The 19,652-nt window shown below is 34.9% G+C and overlaps 1 protein-coding gene across 2 annotated transcripts in view; it reads right to left on the minus strand.

Annotated features, from left to right (window-relative positions):
* Positions 1–19,652, minus strand: part of nAChRalpha1 (nicotinic acetylcholine receptor alpha1) — a 232,386-nt gene that overhangs the window by 8,188 nt on the left and 204,546 nt on the right. For both annotated transcript variants that reach the window (XM_076123209.1, XM_076123210.1), the window contains 4 exons: positions 10,349–10,458; positions 4,230–4,410; positions 1,288–1,878; positions 212–487 (listed from right to left, as the gene is read on the minus strand). In XM_076123209.1, coding sequence (XP_075979324.1) covers positions 212–487; positions 1,288–1,878; positions 4,230–4,410; positions 10,349–10,458 — 1,158 coding nt within the window. The remainder of the gene's footprint in view (positions 1–211; positions 488–1,287; positions 1,879–4,229; positions 4,411–10,348; positions 10,459–19,652) is intronic.

Here is a 19,652-nt window from a genome sequence, read left to right on the forward strand (position 1 = left end):
CTTTGGCTCAATGGTTACCGCGGATTGGATGTGGATCAATCTACACAGTGTAGCTACGCTGCGCAGATACCTCGTAGAGATTGTTTTAAATACTGTTAGCGCCAGCGTTTTACTTTTATTTGATAACTGATTAGATACGTTTAACACTATTACTTTACTTTACTTGAAAACGAGATTTGTAATAATAAAAAAAGATAATGTTTTAACTTACACTTTCAAACTTATCCTTATTTTTGACGTGCTGTGCAATAAATCTAGAACCCTCTATAGTCTTTTCCATCTCTCTCACGTAAGGTTTCTCTAGAGATGGACTGCCGTCGTCTAAGTCCAAGCGGCAGGGGGATCCAGGAGGCGGGGAGAATAGTTCATCATCGCCCCCCGGAGGGGGCGGTGGGGAGGGAGGCATCCCGGGTAATTCGTACTCCTCGCAACCCCACTCCTTGAACTTTCCGTCCATGTCATCCGGACCGAAGACATCAGTGAGTACCTGCAACACGAATTCAATTTCAACATACCGAACGAAGGAAACAATGTAGATTAATCAAAGAAAATGGACGTAGAGCTGGAGGCCGTTTGAGTGCAATAATGGATGTCGGATGAAATGCCAGGAGATTAAAACGTCAGTGCGCGTTTCGCGAGGGGCAGTGTATCGACGCAGCTTAAGCCGGCACACAATTAGGCCAGAGTGGAGGTTTCGGTTCGGGCCGTGCCTGCTGGCATCGTATATATCGCGCGATCCGTCCGCAGCCACCAGGGGAACATAAATAACGGAGGCCGCGCGCGCTCGTTAAGCCCGCCCGGCGTTGAGTAATAAAGGAAAATCGAAATGGAATGAAATTGGGCTAGAAGCGATATTTTCGCGATACACACGGAGTACAATGGATTTAGAATATCGTTGAAAGGAGCGTTTCCCAGAAGAGTCCCGCGGCTGAGGACAATTAAAATGGTTATTGTTGAGGGCGGCTTCGACTCGGCTGTAATAGCGTTCTGTTCTGTTTGTATTGAATTCGTTCCGATGGAAAATGTTTTGAATGGAGGAAACTCAATGAGAAAAGGCGCCGTGTTGTTTTTTCGTCTGAAAGAGGTTCTCTGAAGAACTTCATTTGTGAGCGCTTTTATTTTACAAATTTAATTAAAACGCTACGAGGCGGTGAGGTTTATTTCAGCGTCGGTGTAAGATAAACGCCGATGCCTTTACGGATGATTAATGATTTACCGAGGGATGTGTTCCAGTTCACTTCTTATTTCGTGATGTTGGTGATTTATTGCAGAATCAATATTTCTTACCTCGGTCGGTTTATCGTTATCGTCATCATCATCGGGCGGCTTCTCCGGCCTCTGTATACACAATATTTTGGGTAAAAAATCTATAAAGACTTTCCGCACCCACGGGGCCATGTGGTGGGTGACTGGCGACCTAAAATTTATGTTTAGCACCACGATAGTGACAACTACTGATAATGTAACTAGCATCATAGTGAATAACAAATATTTTCCTAACAAGGGGACTGTTAGCGACGTCGGTGGAATAATTTCAGCTAGCAGCAAGAAGAACACGGTCAACGACAGGAGGATAGAGATACAGAGCGAGATTTTCTCTCCGGAGTCTGAAGGTAGATAGAATACGAGAACTGAAAGGAACGAAATCCCAACGCAAGGTATGATGAGGTTGACCGTGTAGAACAAAGTCTTTCTCCTAAGAGTGATGTTGAAGATGATGTCAGGGTACGGTTCTTCACAGCAGGAGTAGAATTTCTCATTTCTCGTGGCGGGAACCCGCATGATGTCCCACTCTACTGAGATGTAGTACTCGGACAGATCGATTCCCATTCCTATACGGTCGGAGTCCGGCGTCTGTTTCAAGTGCCTCAAGTCCACCTACAAAACAAAATAAACAGTTAAAAACATTTATCCTAATACACTATTCATATATCTTTCAGTAGACTGTATAGGTAAGCTTCAATAAACAAGACCTTTTTAAATAAATATATTTGACTTTCACTCAATAGCACAACAAGAATGAAAGATTACACCATCCTTTTCAAAGGTACCCCAGAATAGAGACATCCAAAGTGATCTCTAAAAAGAGTGAATCGCAGTTTGAAAACGAACCGTAACAAAACAGCCCAAGTAGAGCTATCCGTTATTAAGGAATCAAACCATTCACGCGGAGCTTTACAAATAGCTGTTATCGCTATCTCGGCGAGTATCAAAGGTGAGAGGGAGATAGACACCATCTAAATTCCCCCGTGAACCTTAACACGGGCGATATAAGGCGCAGACGTAAGCCCCAACTTTATTTATGTGAAAGTAGGCGACCACAGATTTATTAGGTACCTTACTGCGATGGATGGATGCGTCTGTTTTGAGCCTATAGTTGCAAAGTCTTTGATACACTTTATCACTTCCCGTTTTTCATTCTAGTTCTGTTATCCGCTATTGAGGTGAAGTTTTTGAAGGCGTAAGTGGCCTATCCGTTTTGTCGCCTGTTATCTCATCGGCTTTATATTACGTGCCTAAATTATCTTGTTTAGTACGGTCACTATCTAAAACTGTATTCGCTGTTGTTATCAGAGTTAATAATTCAATTTCATTCTCCTTGATAAAAACAATATAGTTGGTTTTGAAACGATCGAGATTTGCGAAAATATCATCAAATATGCAAACACGTGTAATTTAACTTATCCCTCCATTTACTGAATGAACGCTTCGGCTGTTTTAAACATTTTTGAGATAGCGGTGTAAATGTTTATCTTGACACTAAGAATTGGAAAAGGCTTTCAGTAAGGAATTCGATTACATTCCCTCTAAACGTTCCGTTACAAATTCTTTTAAGGCACAATTTTTTGTTTCATACAATTTTATTACGGTCGGCGACTTGGTAACAATGTTTTTTTAAAGCAAATATAAATTTTCGATAACAGATTTTTGACAAGATTTGAAGTAAGTATTTCGGTGTATGTTATTCATATTTACTTAACGTTGTTGCTTGTTAACAATTTTAAATATACTTGCAATATTATTATTAATGATTAAACGTATTGAATGACCAGAACAACTGAATCCATAAAATACATAAGTAAAAAAAACAACTGAAAATGTTCGATTCGATTGATCGCGCGACACGTCTTTAAGGAAACTTAATGTACCAATTTCACGAAAGCAGATCTTTGGTAAAGTCTATACCGGATCTCTTACGCCCTTTTTGATATTGATATTATTAAATAATTATAACTGGTAATGACATTATGAACACAGCGAAGTCAATCAACCTCTAGCCAATTCAGATAAACTTAATTCACTACAACACCGAGGCGCTCATAGCCAGTTGCTTTCACCGGTCGGTAAACGATTGGTGGGTTAAGCAACCCTTGGCGCGGTCATTCTATAGATAGGTGACCGCATAGTTGTATTTGAACTGAGGGTCTTTGTCCTTCGAAGGCCACGTAAATGGTCGGCCCCGGTTGTTGTCTAGTAAGACAACAGTCGTTAAGCCATGTCAAAGGCCTTTCGGGCGGTTTGAAGAACTTTGACACCAAGTTGACCACTAATACTACAGAATAGAACTACAATACCTTTAGCAGTTCTACCATATTTATGTTCAAGAGTAACGTGAATATTTTTGCTTGGATACCATCAAATTACATTTTGATACAATCACATTGCCATCCATGCATATGAAATGTGTATTTGAATGGGCAGTATGGCCCATTTTTAGCACGTGCATGCCGCGAGTGATATTGATATATCATATCAAATGTTCATCACGTTCCGACATCATTATATATGATAAAATGTATTTATAGACATTTTATAACATTTGGTCATTGGCTACATTATTGGTACTAAGTTTGCGAGTATAATAGCAGTGCCAGTGGTAGGTTAAAAACATTTAAGAAGTCTGATTATGATTGGAATATTGTAAATAGTAATTCGGTATGGTAATTTTTTTGTGAAATATTCACTCCTATATTATAATTATGGGCCATGAAAGCAGGGTTCTTAACTGACTACAAGTTTTGTTGATGACTCGTTACCCTACATGATGCTAGCTTAATCAGGGTTTCAGCAACTACAACTACAATTTTTGTATTTTTCTGTTGAATAATCTTTCAAAAACATTGACTCAATATTTTGCTTATGTCTATTTATCATCCTCTTAATACCTTTGTTGGCTATTGTAAGAATACATGCTGTGCAAGTAAAATTACAATATATTTTGTTCATACCATATAGCCATCGTAACTCCAGGAGCCGAACTTCATGAAGCAAGTCTGTTCGTCAAACGGGAAGTACTCCACGTCGATTTCGCAGAACGACTTGTAGATGGCCGGCGGCTTCCAAACCACTTTGCCGTCGTGATGCAGGATCGCTTTAGTCATGATCGTCACTTCGTAGTTACCGTCGGCGCTACAAAATAACATACATTGTTAATATTAGGGATTTAAAACGATTTTGAGTTTATTTGGGTACTGTCGGTCTTATCTTGTAAACGTAGGAAACACTTTTGAAACGTTAAATAAGCACCGGTTAATTTCATTTGCTTTGTAAAATGCCACTATATCAAAGAATAAATTTGAAGAGAAATGAATAAATATATTAGTTCCTATTTAATATAAGTAATATGTATTGAACATATAAGATGGCATATAAAAAACAAATAGTTGTAGGTAACCAATTTACGTAAGACTTAACGTAAAGATACTTAGTGAGCCAGTGCCAAAGTCGTATTATTCATTTATTTAGAGGAAAAAGGATTCTCATGACTGAAAGTATCAAATAAAAAAAAGGAGAAATAAAAAGTAACGTGTCACAATAATACCTGCAGAGAAAAATAAATCATTTTCGATAAACTGTGAACAGAAATTGACATAATTTCACCTAAAACTTGGATTATACAGGAAAATTGAGGTTAACGGTTAAACGAGGAAACGTTCTCACGTTCAAAAGCGAACGTTTAAATGAAATCATTTTAAGCTTTGCTTTCCATTGCTTTGCATGTTTTCATATTTTATGCATGATTTACTTTGAACTGAACGAATGCCGCAGTGGTTTTATTTACAGACGTACTATCAATATGTACTCTGCGAGGGTCTTTGAACGAGCTTAGTTTTAAGTATGCGTTATGAAATTGAAGGTATTAGAAGTAATCTTAGTATTTTTTTAACAAAATGCTGATTCGTTATGTTCCTGGTTTTATATTTTTGTAGATTATAACAGGAAACGTACTCTTTCATTGTTATACATTAAGAAAGATCCATTTTTACTTAGATATCAAAATTGTATGCAACCATAGCGAGATAGAGAAAAAGAGAGCAATAAAAAATATGTTTTTTTTTGGATACACAATCTCAACGTATTCCATATTCATTTAATATTTAATCTACTTTTGATGTCCTGAAATCCATATAAATAGTAAACGGATTCATTTAATGAACCAGGTCATTACGTCAGTGATAAGCTACTGAATCAACTCGATGCTTGTTACACGTCAAACTTAAGTGGCTGATTTACTATATCACTGTTAATTAGTTCACTTATGTCTGATTGTATGTATTTACAATAGGGTTCGGTTACTATCTTGTAAACAGATTGAGATTTAACAGTAATTGAATATCTAATCGCACTACATACGGAAAATTACGCCTGTTTCTCACGGAGGAAAACAAAAGAAAGCCCAACCTAATCATATTATTACTACCTGTATTATAAATGCGAATGTTTGGATTTTCGAATATTTACAACCTGTATAAACGGTTCTTGGGGCTTAGATTTAGCTCTTTAAATATGAATAATAAAGATTATGAATCAAAAATAGTGAGTAGACGAGTTAGCAATATTAAGAGTTAGAATCACAGGAATAAAACTTAGATGTTTTACGGAAGCTAAAAGTCAGCATAAGAATTCGGTCGGTAGAAGAAATACTAACCAAATAAAAACAAGCTTGTTAACAACTAAAATGATACAACAACACAACAACGTCAAAGACTTCAGATAAACTTAATCGATTATCTTTCTAATTAATATGCAAAATTCTGAAACGTTCCATAAAAAAATTGTCACCCTTCCTTTTGATCCCGCCATTCGTTGTCGGTACAAAATTGACGTTGAAACCTCTAAAAGCTTTGTCATAACCAACTTTTGCGCATTCATGAAAATTGTCCCGTAAAATAGGTCACCTTGTCTTCCATTACGCTAACGCTGTGCCATTAAAAATAAAGTTAGCACTGAATATTCGTGGAGTGGGCTTTTAGGAAAAGTCACAGGTGCATTAAAGCGTTCCCTCTATTTGGTTAAATTTAAAAATATTACAGTCGCGTCAACTGAGAGCTTCTAACAAGCTTAATATATGAGTAGAGGTGCTAAAAGGTATATTTTAATAGTTGTTAACTTTACCACATAAAAGTAGTGTAACCTGAAATGGATACTAATGGTGTGAAGTAAAATAATGTTTAAAGGAAATGGGGTAAAAATTCAAATGGCCTATCAAGAAATAGGCTGGGACATGTAGTGTTACGAAATGACCTGAGATAACATTCATAATTACGTAGAAGAAATTGAGTTTAGGTGAAGTAGTTTTGACAAAACATGTGAGTTTTAAAATATCTTTAAGGGAAATTGTAGATAAAAGTGATTGCGTGAATAATATTTTTTCTCAGAACCTTGAACAGAATACAATGTATAACAATGAAATCAAAACTGTAACCATTTGCAATAAACAATAAAGTTAAAATAACTTGATACCGTAGTTTAATAGTTCCTGGTATCAAACTTAGATAATCGAAAATTAATCCAATTGCCAACTTGTGTCAAGCGGGAATTGAACCCAATTCACGTAATTTGAATGCTTATTATCAAAACTTTGTTAAACAGGACAAGGTTCCGCGAATCTTCGTGTAAATGATATCAAAATATTTGTTACGATAAACACAATAATATATGCCATCAAAAACATTCTGTAAAAACCTCAAGTCTCGCCGTAAAAAGTTGTGAGATCTATATAATACCAAGTCGATTAATCTATTTAGTCTCTACTTAAAGGACCTTCTGTCTTAAGTCATTACGTACATATGTTATTATCATGCCAATTTAAAAAAATACCTTTAAAACAAATAGATCGACCTGGCCATCGCATGATTTGATTATTATAGTATGTATCACACTACACAGCACGACGAGAAGTTAATGCTCCTGAAATGTTAATGGCGAATTTGTGTTTTCTTGCGATGACCAAGTCGATCTATTTTTTTTAAAGGTATTTTTTTTAAATTGGCATGATAATAACATACGTAATAACTTAAGACAGAAGGTCCTTTAAGTAGAGACTAAATAGATTAATCGACTTGGTATTATATAGATCTCACAACTTTTTACGGCGAGACTTGAGGTTTTTACAGAATGTTTTTGATGGCATCTCACTTCTTTTTGTAGAGGGAACATAAGTCCAACTTGTATGGTAAGACGTATTTTTTTTCATAATTCAACATATTTTCCTATGGGAATGTTGTTCAGTTTCATGGGCTAAACACCCTTACCCACTCTATACCCCCTCCCGTTATGCCTCATATAGTAGGTACCTATTTACACCGATTTATTTTATTTTCGAAATAATAATTCATTAACTGCAAATGTAACCTTGTAATCTTATACATTTATATGGGATTACAAAGTTATTGTTGCAGTTAGTGTATTTAGAAAACTGGACCGAAATTAGAAAATATTAAATTTTTCCCATGATTAAGACACTAAACCCTATTTGTATTCTAAATTTTAAGCTTCTAAGTCTGCTAGAAGTACCTTAGACTTTTGATGATCGGTGAGTCAGTGAGTCAGTGAATCAGAGAGTGACAAAATTCAAAATTTTAACAAGTTGTCATTCTTAAACTACTGGTTCAAATTGACTGAAATTTTAAATATACCGTGTTTATACAATGACTGATTAGTTGCTGAAAATCCAGGCTTCTTGTTTTATCCAAAACGAAATTATAGGGATGTCAAAAATAGCCCGAATTGCTTCGGGAAAAGGATGTTACGGCCATGCCGCTTTTTTTTTGCTCGACTTGCGGGGGCACTTCCGTGCCCCCAGATTAACATAATTGAAGAATTCACTTTGACAATTCGGACAATTAATGTCAAACGGGAAAAGGTTTCATTTCAAATTAGTAAGTTAAAAATGAAATACATACTTTGAAAAATGGGTTCAATAAGAGGCATTAGAGCGTAAAGATTGGAGTATTATTTTCATCAAGAACATACATACATTATATTCAATCACGCCTTATTCGTATTCCTTATCCTTAGGGGTTGGGAAAGACTAATGAACAAGTATATCATAGTAAATAAAAAAAAATTGCTGTTAATAAATCATAATTACCATGAATATAACAGTACTTTATGAAGTACAGTGGCTTCAAAAGGGAGTCTTTTTTATGAAAATTTTGATTCGAGTAAAGAGACTATTAGAAATTAAATTACTCGATGTTGCTTTGATGCGACGAAAATTCTCAATGTGAGATGAAATACTGAATAATATAGATAGAAGTAATCAACCGCGACAGTCAATTTAGAAATTAGGACAACGCTTCTAGTAGTAGACTATTTAAACGACAATGAGAATGAAATGAGGAAAGTTGTTGACAGAATTTTTATAGACGTTAAATTAAAGCACTTTAATAATAATGATAGACAAAATGAAATGCCAAGCGACTTGATATTCCACTAAAGGCATTGAATTTTTGAACGGGATCTCAATAATTCAGAATTTTAAATGTTGGGACATTCTGGCAGGCGTTCATAGAATGTTTTAAATGAAGACGTAAAATATGATAACGACTAAAGCTTGAGTTTCAATGCTATAATTACTTATTACTAAATCGAATCTAAGTTAAATAATAAAAACTTTAACAAAGCGATAAGACAAACAATAGATGTAATGTACAAGATTCGTATCAGTGCCAATAAAAAGATTGACTTGAATGGAATCAGTCCAATTATAAATGTTTACAAGCATTTTCAAAAGGCGAATCGTTGAAAGACACCAGCGTTAGTCAAAGTTAAAATGTCTATTGGCTTTAAAGCAACGCCGCTTCCATTTAATTTAAAACTTCGTTTCCTTTGATATAAATTAAAACCAACTGCATCAAAGAGACTTCGATGTCTAACGTTTGTTAATAATGAATGCTTACCGTAGCGTGCTCAGTTCGACGCTACCTTGATGCTATTTAGATTAAAGCCCGCACTTATCGTGCCTTCCGCCTGGCCAACTTCGGGCGCATTCTCTGCTTCACCTAGATACGAACTATCCACTCAAATTTCAGCTTTATTTCAAAGTGTATAAGCTCTTAAACCCCTCAAAGCTATGAGCTTACGTGGCGTTAATGCATATAAATGCGGTGAACTGCCACTGATAATGGTTAGCGTTGCTGTATAAGGATTTTAAAACGGCCGCGCAATGCGATTGGAGGACGTCTGGATCGATCGTATCTTGATAGTCTGCCAAAGTACCGTTATTGATTGCATGTTTTAAACATTTCTTAAGATGAATTCGATTACATACCTACCTGAAAATAAATTCTAATATTCGCAATTTCTTTACTACTATCTTGAATTGAATCTGTTTAAGAAATTATTTAGCAATGTGTGTTTAATTGAGAGCAAATCTAAAGAAAGCATTGAACAAGAAACATAAACATTTATATACTTGGTGAGTTCCACCTCCTCCGAGAGATCTAAAATATAAGATCAGGCCAAAAGAGAGTCCTTAACAGACAAAATATACGTTCGCGGCGCACAAGTTAAGATTAGTTACACACTTTTGTCTCAACATCTGAATTTACCCCACAGTGTCTCGTCAAGATGTCTTGATAATGCAAAGTAATGGGAATTTTGCCCGCGCACCGGAAATGAAGAGATAAGACCCTTAAAAGAAGAGTTTATAACAAGAAGAAAGAAAAGTTAACTTTCATTGGAACGAATGAGGATAGTGTCAAACTTAGGGACACAGGTTCGCCCCAAGTTTGTTAAATTGATTCCTCAGTAAATAGCTCTCGGAGCGAGATTAATGTTTATCACAGCCGTTTATAAGAACTTAAGCTTATTTCTTTTATTGTCATGTTAGAAGAATAATGAGTTTTTAAGTAATTCGTTGTATTGTTTCAAAGATTGATTGTTCTGTAGTTACTTGGACAATTGATGACTCTTTTGTTGGGATTACTATTCATCTTTAAATATATTAGAAAGTTAGTAAATAGCTTGTTAAATAAATTCATAATTGATGTCTTTCATACTCGTATTTTTTAAAATAAAGATTATATTTACGGGTCAAAAATATTGTTAAAATTGTACTTACTTATTATATAAAACGATGTCGGGCAGCCATATGTGTTCTGAAGGCACATGGAGAGTGTCCACACCACCGTAGTCGTCGGGGTTCCACTTTAGTTTGTAGTCATTCCATTCCTGTAACAAAACAATTCAGTAAGAACTATGTAGAGTCACGTACTTTAAAGTCTTTCTTTTCCTATTTTCTTACAAAAATATCAAGTCAAGAAACGTAATGTATACATAACATTGGAATGCGAACGGTCAATCCAAACTTAAGGGGATACTTTTACACTTTTTTCATCCAAAGTCAAAGTTTGCCTGAAGACCGCGTCGAAAGTATTTTCGTTGAAGACGGCATAAAACAGTGTTGTTGACTGAGACCCGTTGCTGGGCGTCGGAAATTGCGGTGGCTTATTAGGTTCCGGCCGCGGGGCGGGTCTATTGAATATCTGAAACTGTGAGCGAAAATCGACTTGGCCACCTCTCACTTAGTGTCCAGCCGAGCAAATACGGATTTCTCTGTGAATTACAGCCTTCACCACAGTTTGCCAAGGCCTTTCTTCCGAACTAAATTGGCAGAATTTCGAAATTAAACATCGAGGGAAAACAAATTGCGGGTATTTTTTTCTATCTCTCAAAAACAATTTACCTTTTGTATCTATATTAATTTGTTCCAAAGCATCCTTTAAGACTGAACTGACATCAACAAGTACCACGTTATACGAAATTGAGTTCAACATGACGTCTTAAAAGCTTTCTTAAATGATAATGTCGTTGTACCTCGGGGGCGTAATGAAATTTTCTATTTGTAGGTTCTTATTATTTTTTTAAGTAATGTTATAAAGCAACTGAGTGAATATAGATCTGATTTCCCGAAGGAGTTGAGTGTTGTGATCTGGGCGGCGACTTTGAGGCCTCTGAGGAGTGCCTTCATTTGCGAGCATTGAAGTATTTTTGTGTCCCGGTTTGGGCGCCAATAACAACGATATTAGATTTTTGTTACAAGCTCAGTATGTGCTCACATGAGTTAATGTTTTAATGTCGATCATGGATTTTTTTTCTTATGCCAATTGACATTTTGAGTTACGAATATGTTCGACAAAAAAAACTATTTGGAACACTGACAGGTCTAGACCACATTAGCTATTTTTTGGCATTACATTGACATATTTTCAACTTCAATAGCTTGTGTGATGTTAGTCTTTAACGACGAACTAAGTTTTACATAATATATTAGGTCGGTGTTAACATCTCTTTGGCTTCAAGAATTACAAATGAGTATACGGTTCATTAGGTTTCTTTCAGTGAGCACGAGAGGTACCCAAATATCGAGCTTTTTTGTGTAAAGAAAAGATTCTATTACAAGTTCATACATACTATAATGCGAAAAGACTTTTTCCCCGACATAATATTATCGTGTCATGTGAAAACTCCATATTATCATCATAACACGAATAAACTCAAATTGTCAGTACTCATACTATTTGGACATCAAAAAGGTATAATATTAACGACACTCAAGTTATTTTGGCTAAACTTTTCAAACTAAAACGTTGGCACTGAAATGAATCGTTTTGTACGGAACTCAATTATGATTTTGGCGGGCCCTGTAGTCGGTGTTAGGTCGAATTACTGTTGCTAAAACTCAATTTAAATTTGTCTACATAGCTTCAATTTGAAACCGTCTTTGCGTGTGTGGTCGCTTTGGGGCCATGAAAATGTTGCACGATAAGCGAATTCATGTTTTGTTTTGATGCAATATTAAAAACTAGTTATTAAATTAAGCTTTTTATCTTAGTATATAGTGAAAAAAGTGGAATATCATATTTCAATTAATTTACCCTTTTCAAGTAAAAAATTGCTTTTTTCAGCTAAAAATTATAGATCTTAATATATTATTTTCTCAGGATTGTATGGTGGGCGAAGATGGTGTCGTAATTTATCTGAAGATTATAATTTTAAGTTTGATTAATCAACTCATTCTACGATACACGCTACGCCTTGTGGGGTCATCATAGTAGAAGGAAAGTTTTGTTCTACTGGACTTTGTAGGAACATTGCCGAATGTGAAGCGTTTTGATGTTCAAATAGAAACGTATAAAATAAAAACTTAGTTAAAATACGCCCAAATTATAATCTCAAATATAAAAACTCAAGTAACACTAGAAACTCTCCTAACGGTAGAAAATACGCAATCCCGCCGGTTCTAAGGCCGCAACGTTCATCTAAATGTTTAATTGAAACACATAATGGGATATGCTCGTGTTGAGATTTTCCCTAATATCCTCAAGCAATAATCTTTAATACGTCACCATGTTTCACATTTTCTTCGCACGATGAAATGTCTCTTGCATGCTTCAAACTCATTAATTTTGGGAATTGTATAAGTTTTATACGAGTTCTGTTAGGGTTACTGTGTGATTGTAATTATACATTCGAGTTTCTTTAGTCTTGAACTTGCTCTGAACACAGTTTCTAACCGACTTAAAAAAGGAGGAGATTTTCAATTCCAATCCGCGACTTTCACTCAACGTGTTTGCATGATTGAGTAAAAATTCTTAAAGATTGTTGTTTTCGAGTTATGAGTTTGCATTTTCTAACTAATAATGAGAGCTACTCATACAATCTCGGAACAGTCGAACGCAGAACAAATTGGCATCTCTTGGATAAGCTTGTAACATCCTTGCCTTTATCATCACTTACCAATGGAAATGGAAGAACAATGTATTATCCAATATTGCATAATCAAAGAGATCTGTTTATTGCTCCACCAATTCAAAAACAATGTTACGACAAAATTATGAAAATTGAGAAGCGATATCCATTACCAGCTTGACAAGGTAACCAGATCAATTAAACCAAAGTCCGCAGGCAATGAATTGATTTGCTATCGATAGTGTCGTGTGTATTTGTCACGTGAACCAATTACATCAATAGTTGTGTTCCGATATTGCAATAACGCACAATTAGTAACAGGTTGCCGGCTTAGTATTGGCATATTATCGAATAGCGCATTCCTTTGGCTGGTAATTGCATCGTTGACAGTGTGTAATTGGTACAATATCATGTAATATTAATGCAATAATGCGAATATTTAACCTTTTTGTGGTCGATGAAACACTTTTTACAGGGGCTTAAACTAACAAACGAAAACGGGAGTCTGGCTCTGTCGGTCTGCCGTTGTCAGTTTTGTATCCGATTGACCACAAGGGTTCGATTATTAGTGTGGACAAAGTGCTTTTGGTATTTTTTAAATGTAAATCGGATAATTATCAATTATATTTATGTCCGGGGTTTCGTATCGTGCCCGGTATATGTCAATAGGCTCGCTTCCTATGACATGGGACTAACATTTTTAACTTGTTAAACGCAAGTGTATTTCATAAATTGAAATATAATTAATGTTTAAAACAGGCTTAAAATAAAACCAAGTTAAACTATCCCAAATATTGAAATCCGAAAATAGTGTTTTAAACCGCATTTGTAGCGTTATGGACACTAGAGCAGAAATTGATTCTTATTTTACCTTCAACAGATTATTTTATCGATATAATTATTTAAAATAACATACCATTAAACATTTTCTTTCAGAGGGTAGACAGAACCTATGATAACACTTTAAAAATAATCTCTATACATATTGTTTCATATTATTATAGGACTATGTTCCCAGTTCTATGTTTGTTTTACCGTCAATGTTTCCTTTACGAGATTCAAGCAAAATATCAGGGGTTTATGATTCATTAAAATGAAATTTAATTTACGCTTGAGGATGTGTGGAAAGACTTTTAATGAGATGAATGGAAATTAATATTGATTGTTGAATACAGTTTGATGAAATCGAGAGAACATACAATTTTATATGGCTAACACATAAATGGAAAATACTAGAAAGGTTAATAAATATACGAGTATACTTTACTAAATTGTCAAAAGAGAAATGTTAAATTCACTGACAAAAAAAGAGATAATATAACACAAAAAGCTAAAAAAAAATTCCAGCGTACAAACCTTAATTCACGTTTCATCATCGGATTCTGGATAATCGAAACGAACCAAAAAAATGTAAAGCACCGTAATTCTTGGACAAAAAAATGGAGTCTCTAATATTAAAAATTCAGGGTTCTTTAACACACCCGCGGGGCGAGCAAATTGTCAAGAGTTTCAATTGACCGTGCCCGCCATTTCCTGGTGGCTCGGCTTTTTTTCATCCGATCTTTTGGGTTGTGGCCACTTTTGTAATGGGAAGCTACAGTTTATTTTCACTCCCCTCCATGTTGTTTGTAATGTCGCACGTGATCTTTTTGTAAACGTTCTGAAAGGCGCTTGAGATTGCGTCCGCGTTCTCAATAAAGTTTCAGAAACTACTATAGATATAGTTTCTTATACGATTCTACAAATGTGAGTATGAAATTTAACTTTGTAAGGTAATATTTGAAACAAAGAGAACACAGCAATAGAAGATTGTTTGCTCATGAAATATTTCAAACTAACACAACAGAAACAGAATGAGCCAAATGAAAAAGTTCAGGCCAAGTGTTGTTTTCTGTTTACGAAAACAATTCGAACGATGAATAACGAAGTAATGAAATAACTTCCAATGCGAATAAGCCAAAATATCATCAACAAAGCGAAAAACAAACGATAATACAGGAGATTGTTGGTAACAAAAATGTTGGAATGTTGTTGGAGGCCCTCGTCGGTAACTCGACAAGAATTCGACCCAAGTATGCGTTGGATGCGGTGTTTTTAAACGTTTTTTAACGAGAATTTTCGAATATAATCAGAGATTTGCTTTAGATAATTTTAGATTGGTTTTTAATTTTCTCCTTTTTATACCCGTGTCTGTTAAAATTTTCATCACGAGCAAGGTGTACGCAGGGGTTACTGCGTCAGTATAAAGTTAGTCAATTCGACATTTAACGTGCGGGGACAAATTTTACTCGAGTACGATACATATTTTTTCTTATGAGTATCTTATAAATCACAAACTTTTGAATAATTTTCACACATCTAATTAACCCTGAATTTATGTTAAAAATTCACGAATTTTCTTAAAGGAAATTCATTTAAAGTCACAAAAGAACAAAGATCGCTAACACAATGGAAGAGGGAGACGGAGAAAAAAAAATCGAAGAACTTTTAATTATAGAAAATCTGTTGAAGCCAATTTCACCTTAAAGTGGGCGAACTTTGACTGGTGAGTTGGATTCTATTTAAAACTTCTTACCGACATCAAAGCGAATCCGCAATGATTTATTGTGTGGGTAAGGATATTTTGATATTAAACTTTTGACAACTTTTTGAAAAATCGTTATGCGAAAACGTAGATTTGTGTAGTTTATACCTTCGTACCTATGTCGATGAATATACTAGCAGTACTTTATTAATGGAACATTGTTGGAGAAAACACCAATTATTAGCGATGTGTTACATTATTGCCTGAAAAGTAAAACTATTATTGGCAAAACATAACAATGTAAGAAATTAAAGAAGGAACGTGTAGGAAAAAACATTTAATAACAGTTCACAATTGTACAGGTCCAGTAACTTGCATTCGTGTCAAATAATTTTAAAAGTCATATTCTTGGTACAAAAGTGTTGCGACAGTACCGTGTGTAGGAATTCGGTATAGTTGTCAGTTCAGATTTATGATTGGACGTAACACAGTGGCACTGAGAGTGGTCGAGCTGACGCAGCTGACTGTGTCCACCTGTCCTACGTTCGGACGCGATATCGAAGCTGATTGATTGAACTTGTACTACTGTGTTAATATACAAAGTCGTATTATGTATGCCTGCCTGCCATAAAGGCACAATCAAAGGACATAACCGATTTTAATTAAAGTTAATAAAAACCAGTCTTAAACATTTTTTACATATAATACCACACAGGCAGAGTCGCGGGTGCAAGCTAGTAATAGCATAATCGTGTCGTATTCTTGAATTACTCGTTAACTCTATAATAAAAGAAAAAACTGTCTAGCAATTGTCAGAATAGTTCAGATTTATGATTGGACGTAACACAGTGTCACGGGGAGTGGTCGAGCTGACGCAGCTAACTGTGCCCACCTGTCCTACGTTTGGACGCATTATTGAAGCTGATTGATTGAACTTGTACTACTGTGTTAATATATTATTATAACGTCGTATTATGTATACCTGCCTGCCATAAAGGCACAACCAAACGACATATCCGATTTTAATTAAATTTGAACATGAAAATAGTTTCAAACCAGTGTTAAACATTTTTTTCATATAATACCACACAGGCAGAGTCGCGGGTGCAAGCTAGTAATAGCATAATCGTGTCGTATTCTTGAATTACTCATTAACTCTATAATAATAGAAAAATCTGTGCCGCAATTGTCAGAATAGTTCAGATTTATGATTGGACGTAACACAGAGTCACGGAGAGTGGTCGAGCTGACGCAGCTGACTGTCCCGTGAATGTGCCCACCTGTCCTACGTTTGGACGTACCGTGATATTGAAGTTGATTGATTATACTTGTCCTACTGTATTGTCCGGTTAGTGGATGATTTTAATTTAAACCGTTGTAAAATCGTCTATATTTGCACACAATGTTTGTAAAGCTTGTGTTGTTATGCTTTCACCTCTAAACCGCTGAACCAATTTTATTATCTTTAAATTTAACAACAAAAAATTCAATGAATAAATGAAATCTAATGTAGTTTATATTAGATTTCATCATATTTACTTTTAAACACAAATAATAACGAGACAAAATAGCTTGTACTCAAATGAGAATTTGAACACACACAACAACTAAACCTCACGTAATTGTAATACCAAAAGTGTACACACAAACGGCACCTGATTGTGGCAATCAATATTGTCCATTCCATCAATTAGTGTCCTGATTTTCATTGCAATTTACCCGAAACAATCAAAGTAAAAAAGAGCAACCACGAACACCCCATAAATATTCACGGACACTCAGTTAATTGCAACTCCTGTACGTATTCGGACAAAATTACATTAAACTTTAACCTACAACTTAATATTTAACACTGCAGTGCCCACGATAATCACAATAAGTACATACATAATAAATATGAGGCCTCGTAAAATATATATGATGTATACATACTGGGGTAGTTGAAAAGCGTGTTAACTGGTAGGTGAGCCGAGGGTTGATTTATGACCCCTGCAGGGGAAGGTTTGGGGCAAAAACCCTCCGGCTCCCGGTCTGTTTCGATACACATCTAAAACTTGTTTTTATATCTCCAAAATAATATTTCGTCGGATATGTTTGTGAGCTTGACGTTACTTTGAAAGATAGGAAAGTAGGATGATGATGTCATATGATGCTTCGTGTTGCTATTGATTGACGGCGGCTTTAATGTGTGTTTTAGGGCTTAAAGTGGGGTAAATCTATGCTAATATTTTGCTTTTACGACTAGACTGTTTAACCAAATACTAGAATTAACATCAATATATCTTAGGACCCAAACATCAAACATATTTTCATCAAAAAATGCCTAAAAGATTGTTATACAGTTAACCATAAATTATTTGTAAATACACAAATACTATTAGTTCATAAATAACTAGAAACTTGCACGAAAAGGACTCTACAAACACAATAAAATTGAGCATCAATTATTACTCCACTACCTTGTATCGATTACCCAAAATAGGTAGGTTGGAAACTATATTTGCCTCTTTCTCACATATACTAGAAACATTTGCCATCCCTTTCAGGCCGAAGTTTTTCTTCCATACAAGTTGGTCCCGCGATAATAAAAATGTTATGATCGCACAACTAAGTTTACGATTTATTTGTTGAAATGCTCATAGTTTGTGATACCGAATATATTTTAGTTGGACAAATTTCTAAGTTTTCAAGGATCTGTCCTAGTTCTGAAGAGTCTTGAAGAGGTTATAAGTTCATTGGAAGTGCTTCAAGATTGAATTTCAGTGAAGTTATTAAAAAAACTGTCATGGCGTACTGCGATTGAGTGTTTTGTCTTCAGACTTGATTGTTATGAAATAGGCACCTACTTATATATGTTTTATTGTCATGTAAATTCTCGATGAGGGATAGTTCTAAAAATAAAGATAAATTGGACAGCCTCCGTATAAGCAAACATTAAATAACAATACAGTAACACTGTAAATTTGGTGTTGCCATCATTCACAACAAAGTACTTCAAATCAATAAAAAAATACTGCACTTCGGAAGTAATTAAAAAAGGAACAGTAATAAAACCTTGCGAACGATGTTGCCATCTTAAATTTTCAATTTGAACCGCTTGTCCCAATTTGCGGTCGTAAAAATGGAGACCCAAATATTTCACAAAGTAATAAAACGCATACATAAAAACCACGCCTTGAGCTAGTTTTAACATCACGACTTCTTTACTTAGAAATTATTTAAATGTATTTTTATACCTTTATTTTTGAAAGGTGCGTAATAGTTTTGAAATATAGCTGCATAAATTACTTTACAGATTACTCCCGTTTAATTACTCCCGTCATGGTAATAAGCTATCTCTTGGACTGAGGAGACTCTAACCTAGCAAGCCCAGTAACATTTTAAGAATAACAACAGATTTTTTCCATTACTGTCGCAATGCTGGGCAAGAGGCCTTCTGATGTGATCAGAAAAAAGTGAAACCTCGAGTCGTTCACATGAGTTAAGTGTGGGTTTAAATTTATATTAATTAAGAATTATTTGAACTAAGATTAAATTAATATCTATCTATAAATCTTTTCATCTTATCCTTTACTTCCACATAGGAATATCGTTACCAAAATTACGAAATAGGGACATCAAAATTTATGCGTACGATAAAACAAAAGTTTTTAGTGTTTCTAATATAAATCTTCTATGTTTGTGCTGAAGCAAATGTTGTGGAAAATAATATTTACAGACATTGTTCCTTGTAACATTACTGAAATTTGTTTCTGAGCTAATATGTTTATGTTTAGCTGTTTCGATTTTTATTGAAAGCGTTTAGTAAGAAATTTTCCATCTGCAACGGGCACGTCATGTGAAAGGATTTTTTCGAAAGTAAAATAACATACCTATTCGTGTTCATGTAATGCGTTATCATACTTTTTATTTGTTTAAACTGTTTTTCCACTTTTCAAAAATAATATTTCTAAAGATGATAGGCGTCATTGAAATGGCTAGTCACTAGATGATTTTAAAATAACTTGAAAAATCTCTAAACGTCGAATAAGTTATATTCTGTAACATCTTCTAGCATTGAATTTCTATGAAAGTACTTTAACAGGAGATACTAGTATCACAGAGTATTAACAGTACCCTTGCAATCTATGGAATCTAAATTAACACTGCA

This window comes from Anticarsia gemmatalis, chromosome 15 (genome assembly GCF_050436995.1).
Source record: "Anticarsia gemmatalis isolate Benzon Research Colony breed Stoneville strain chromosome 15, ilAntGemm2 primary, whole genome shotgun sequence".
In the NCBI taxonomy this organism is placed as follows: domain Eukaryota; kingdom Metazoa; phylum Arthropoda; class Insecta; order Lepidoptera; family Erebidae; genus Anticarsia; species Anticarsia gemmatalis.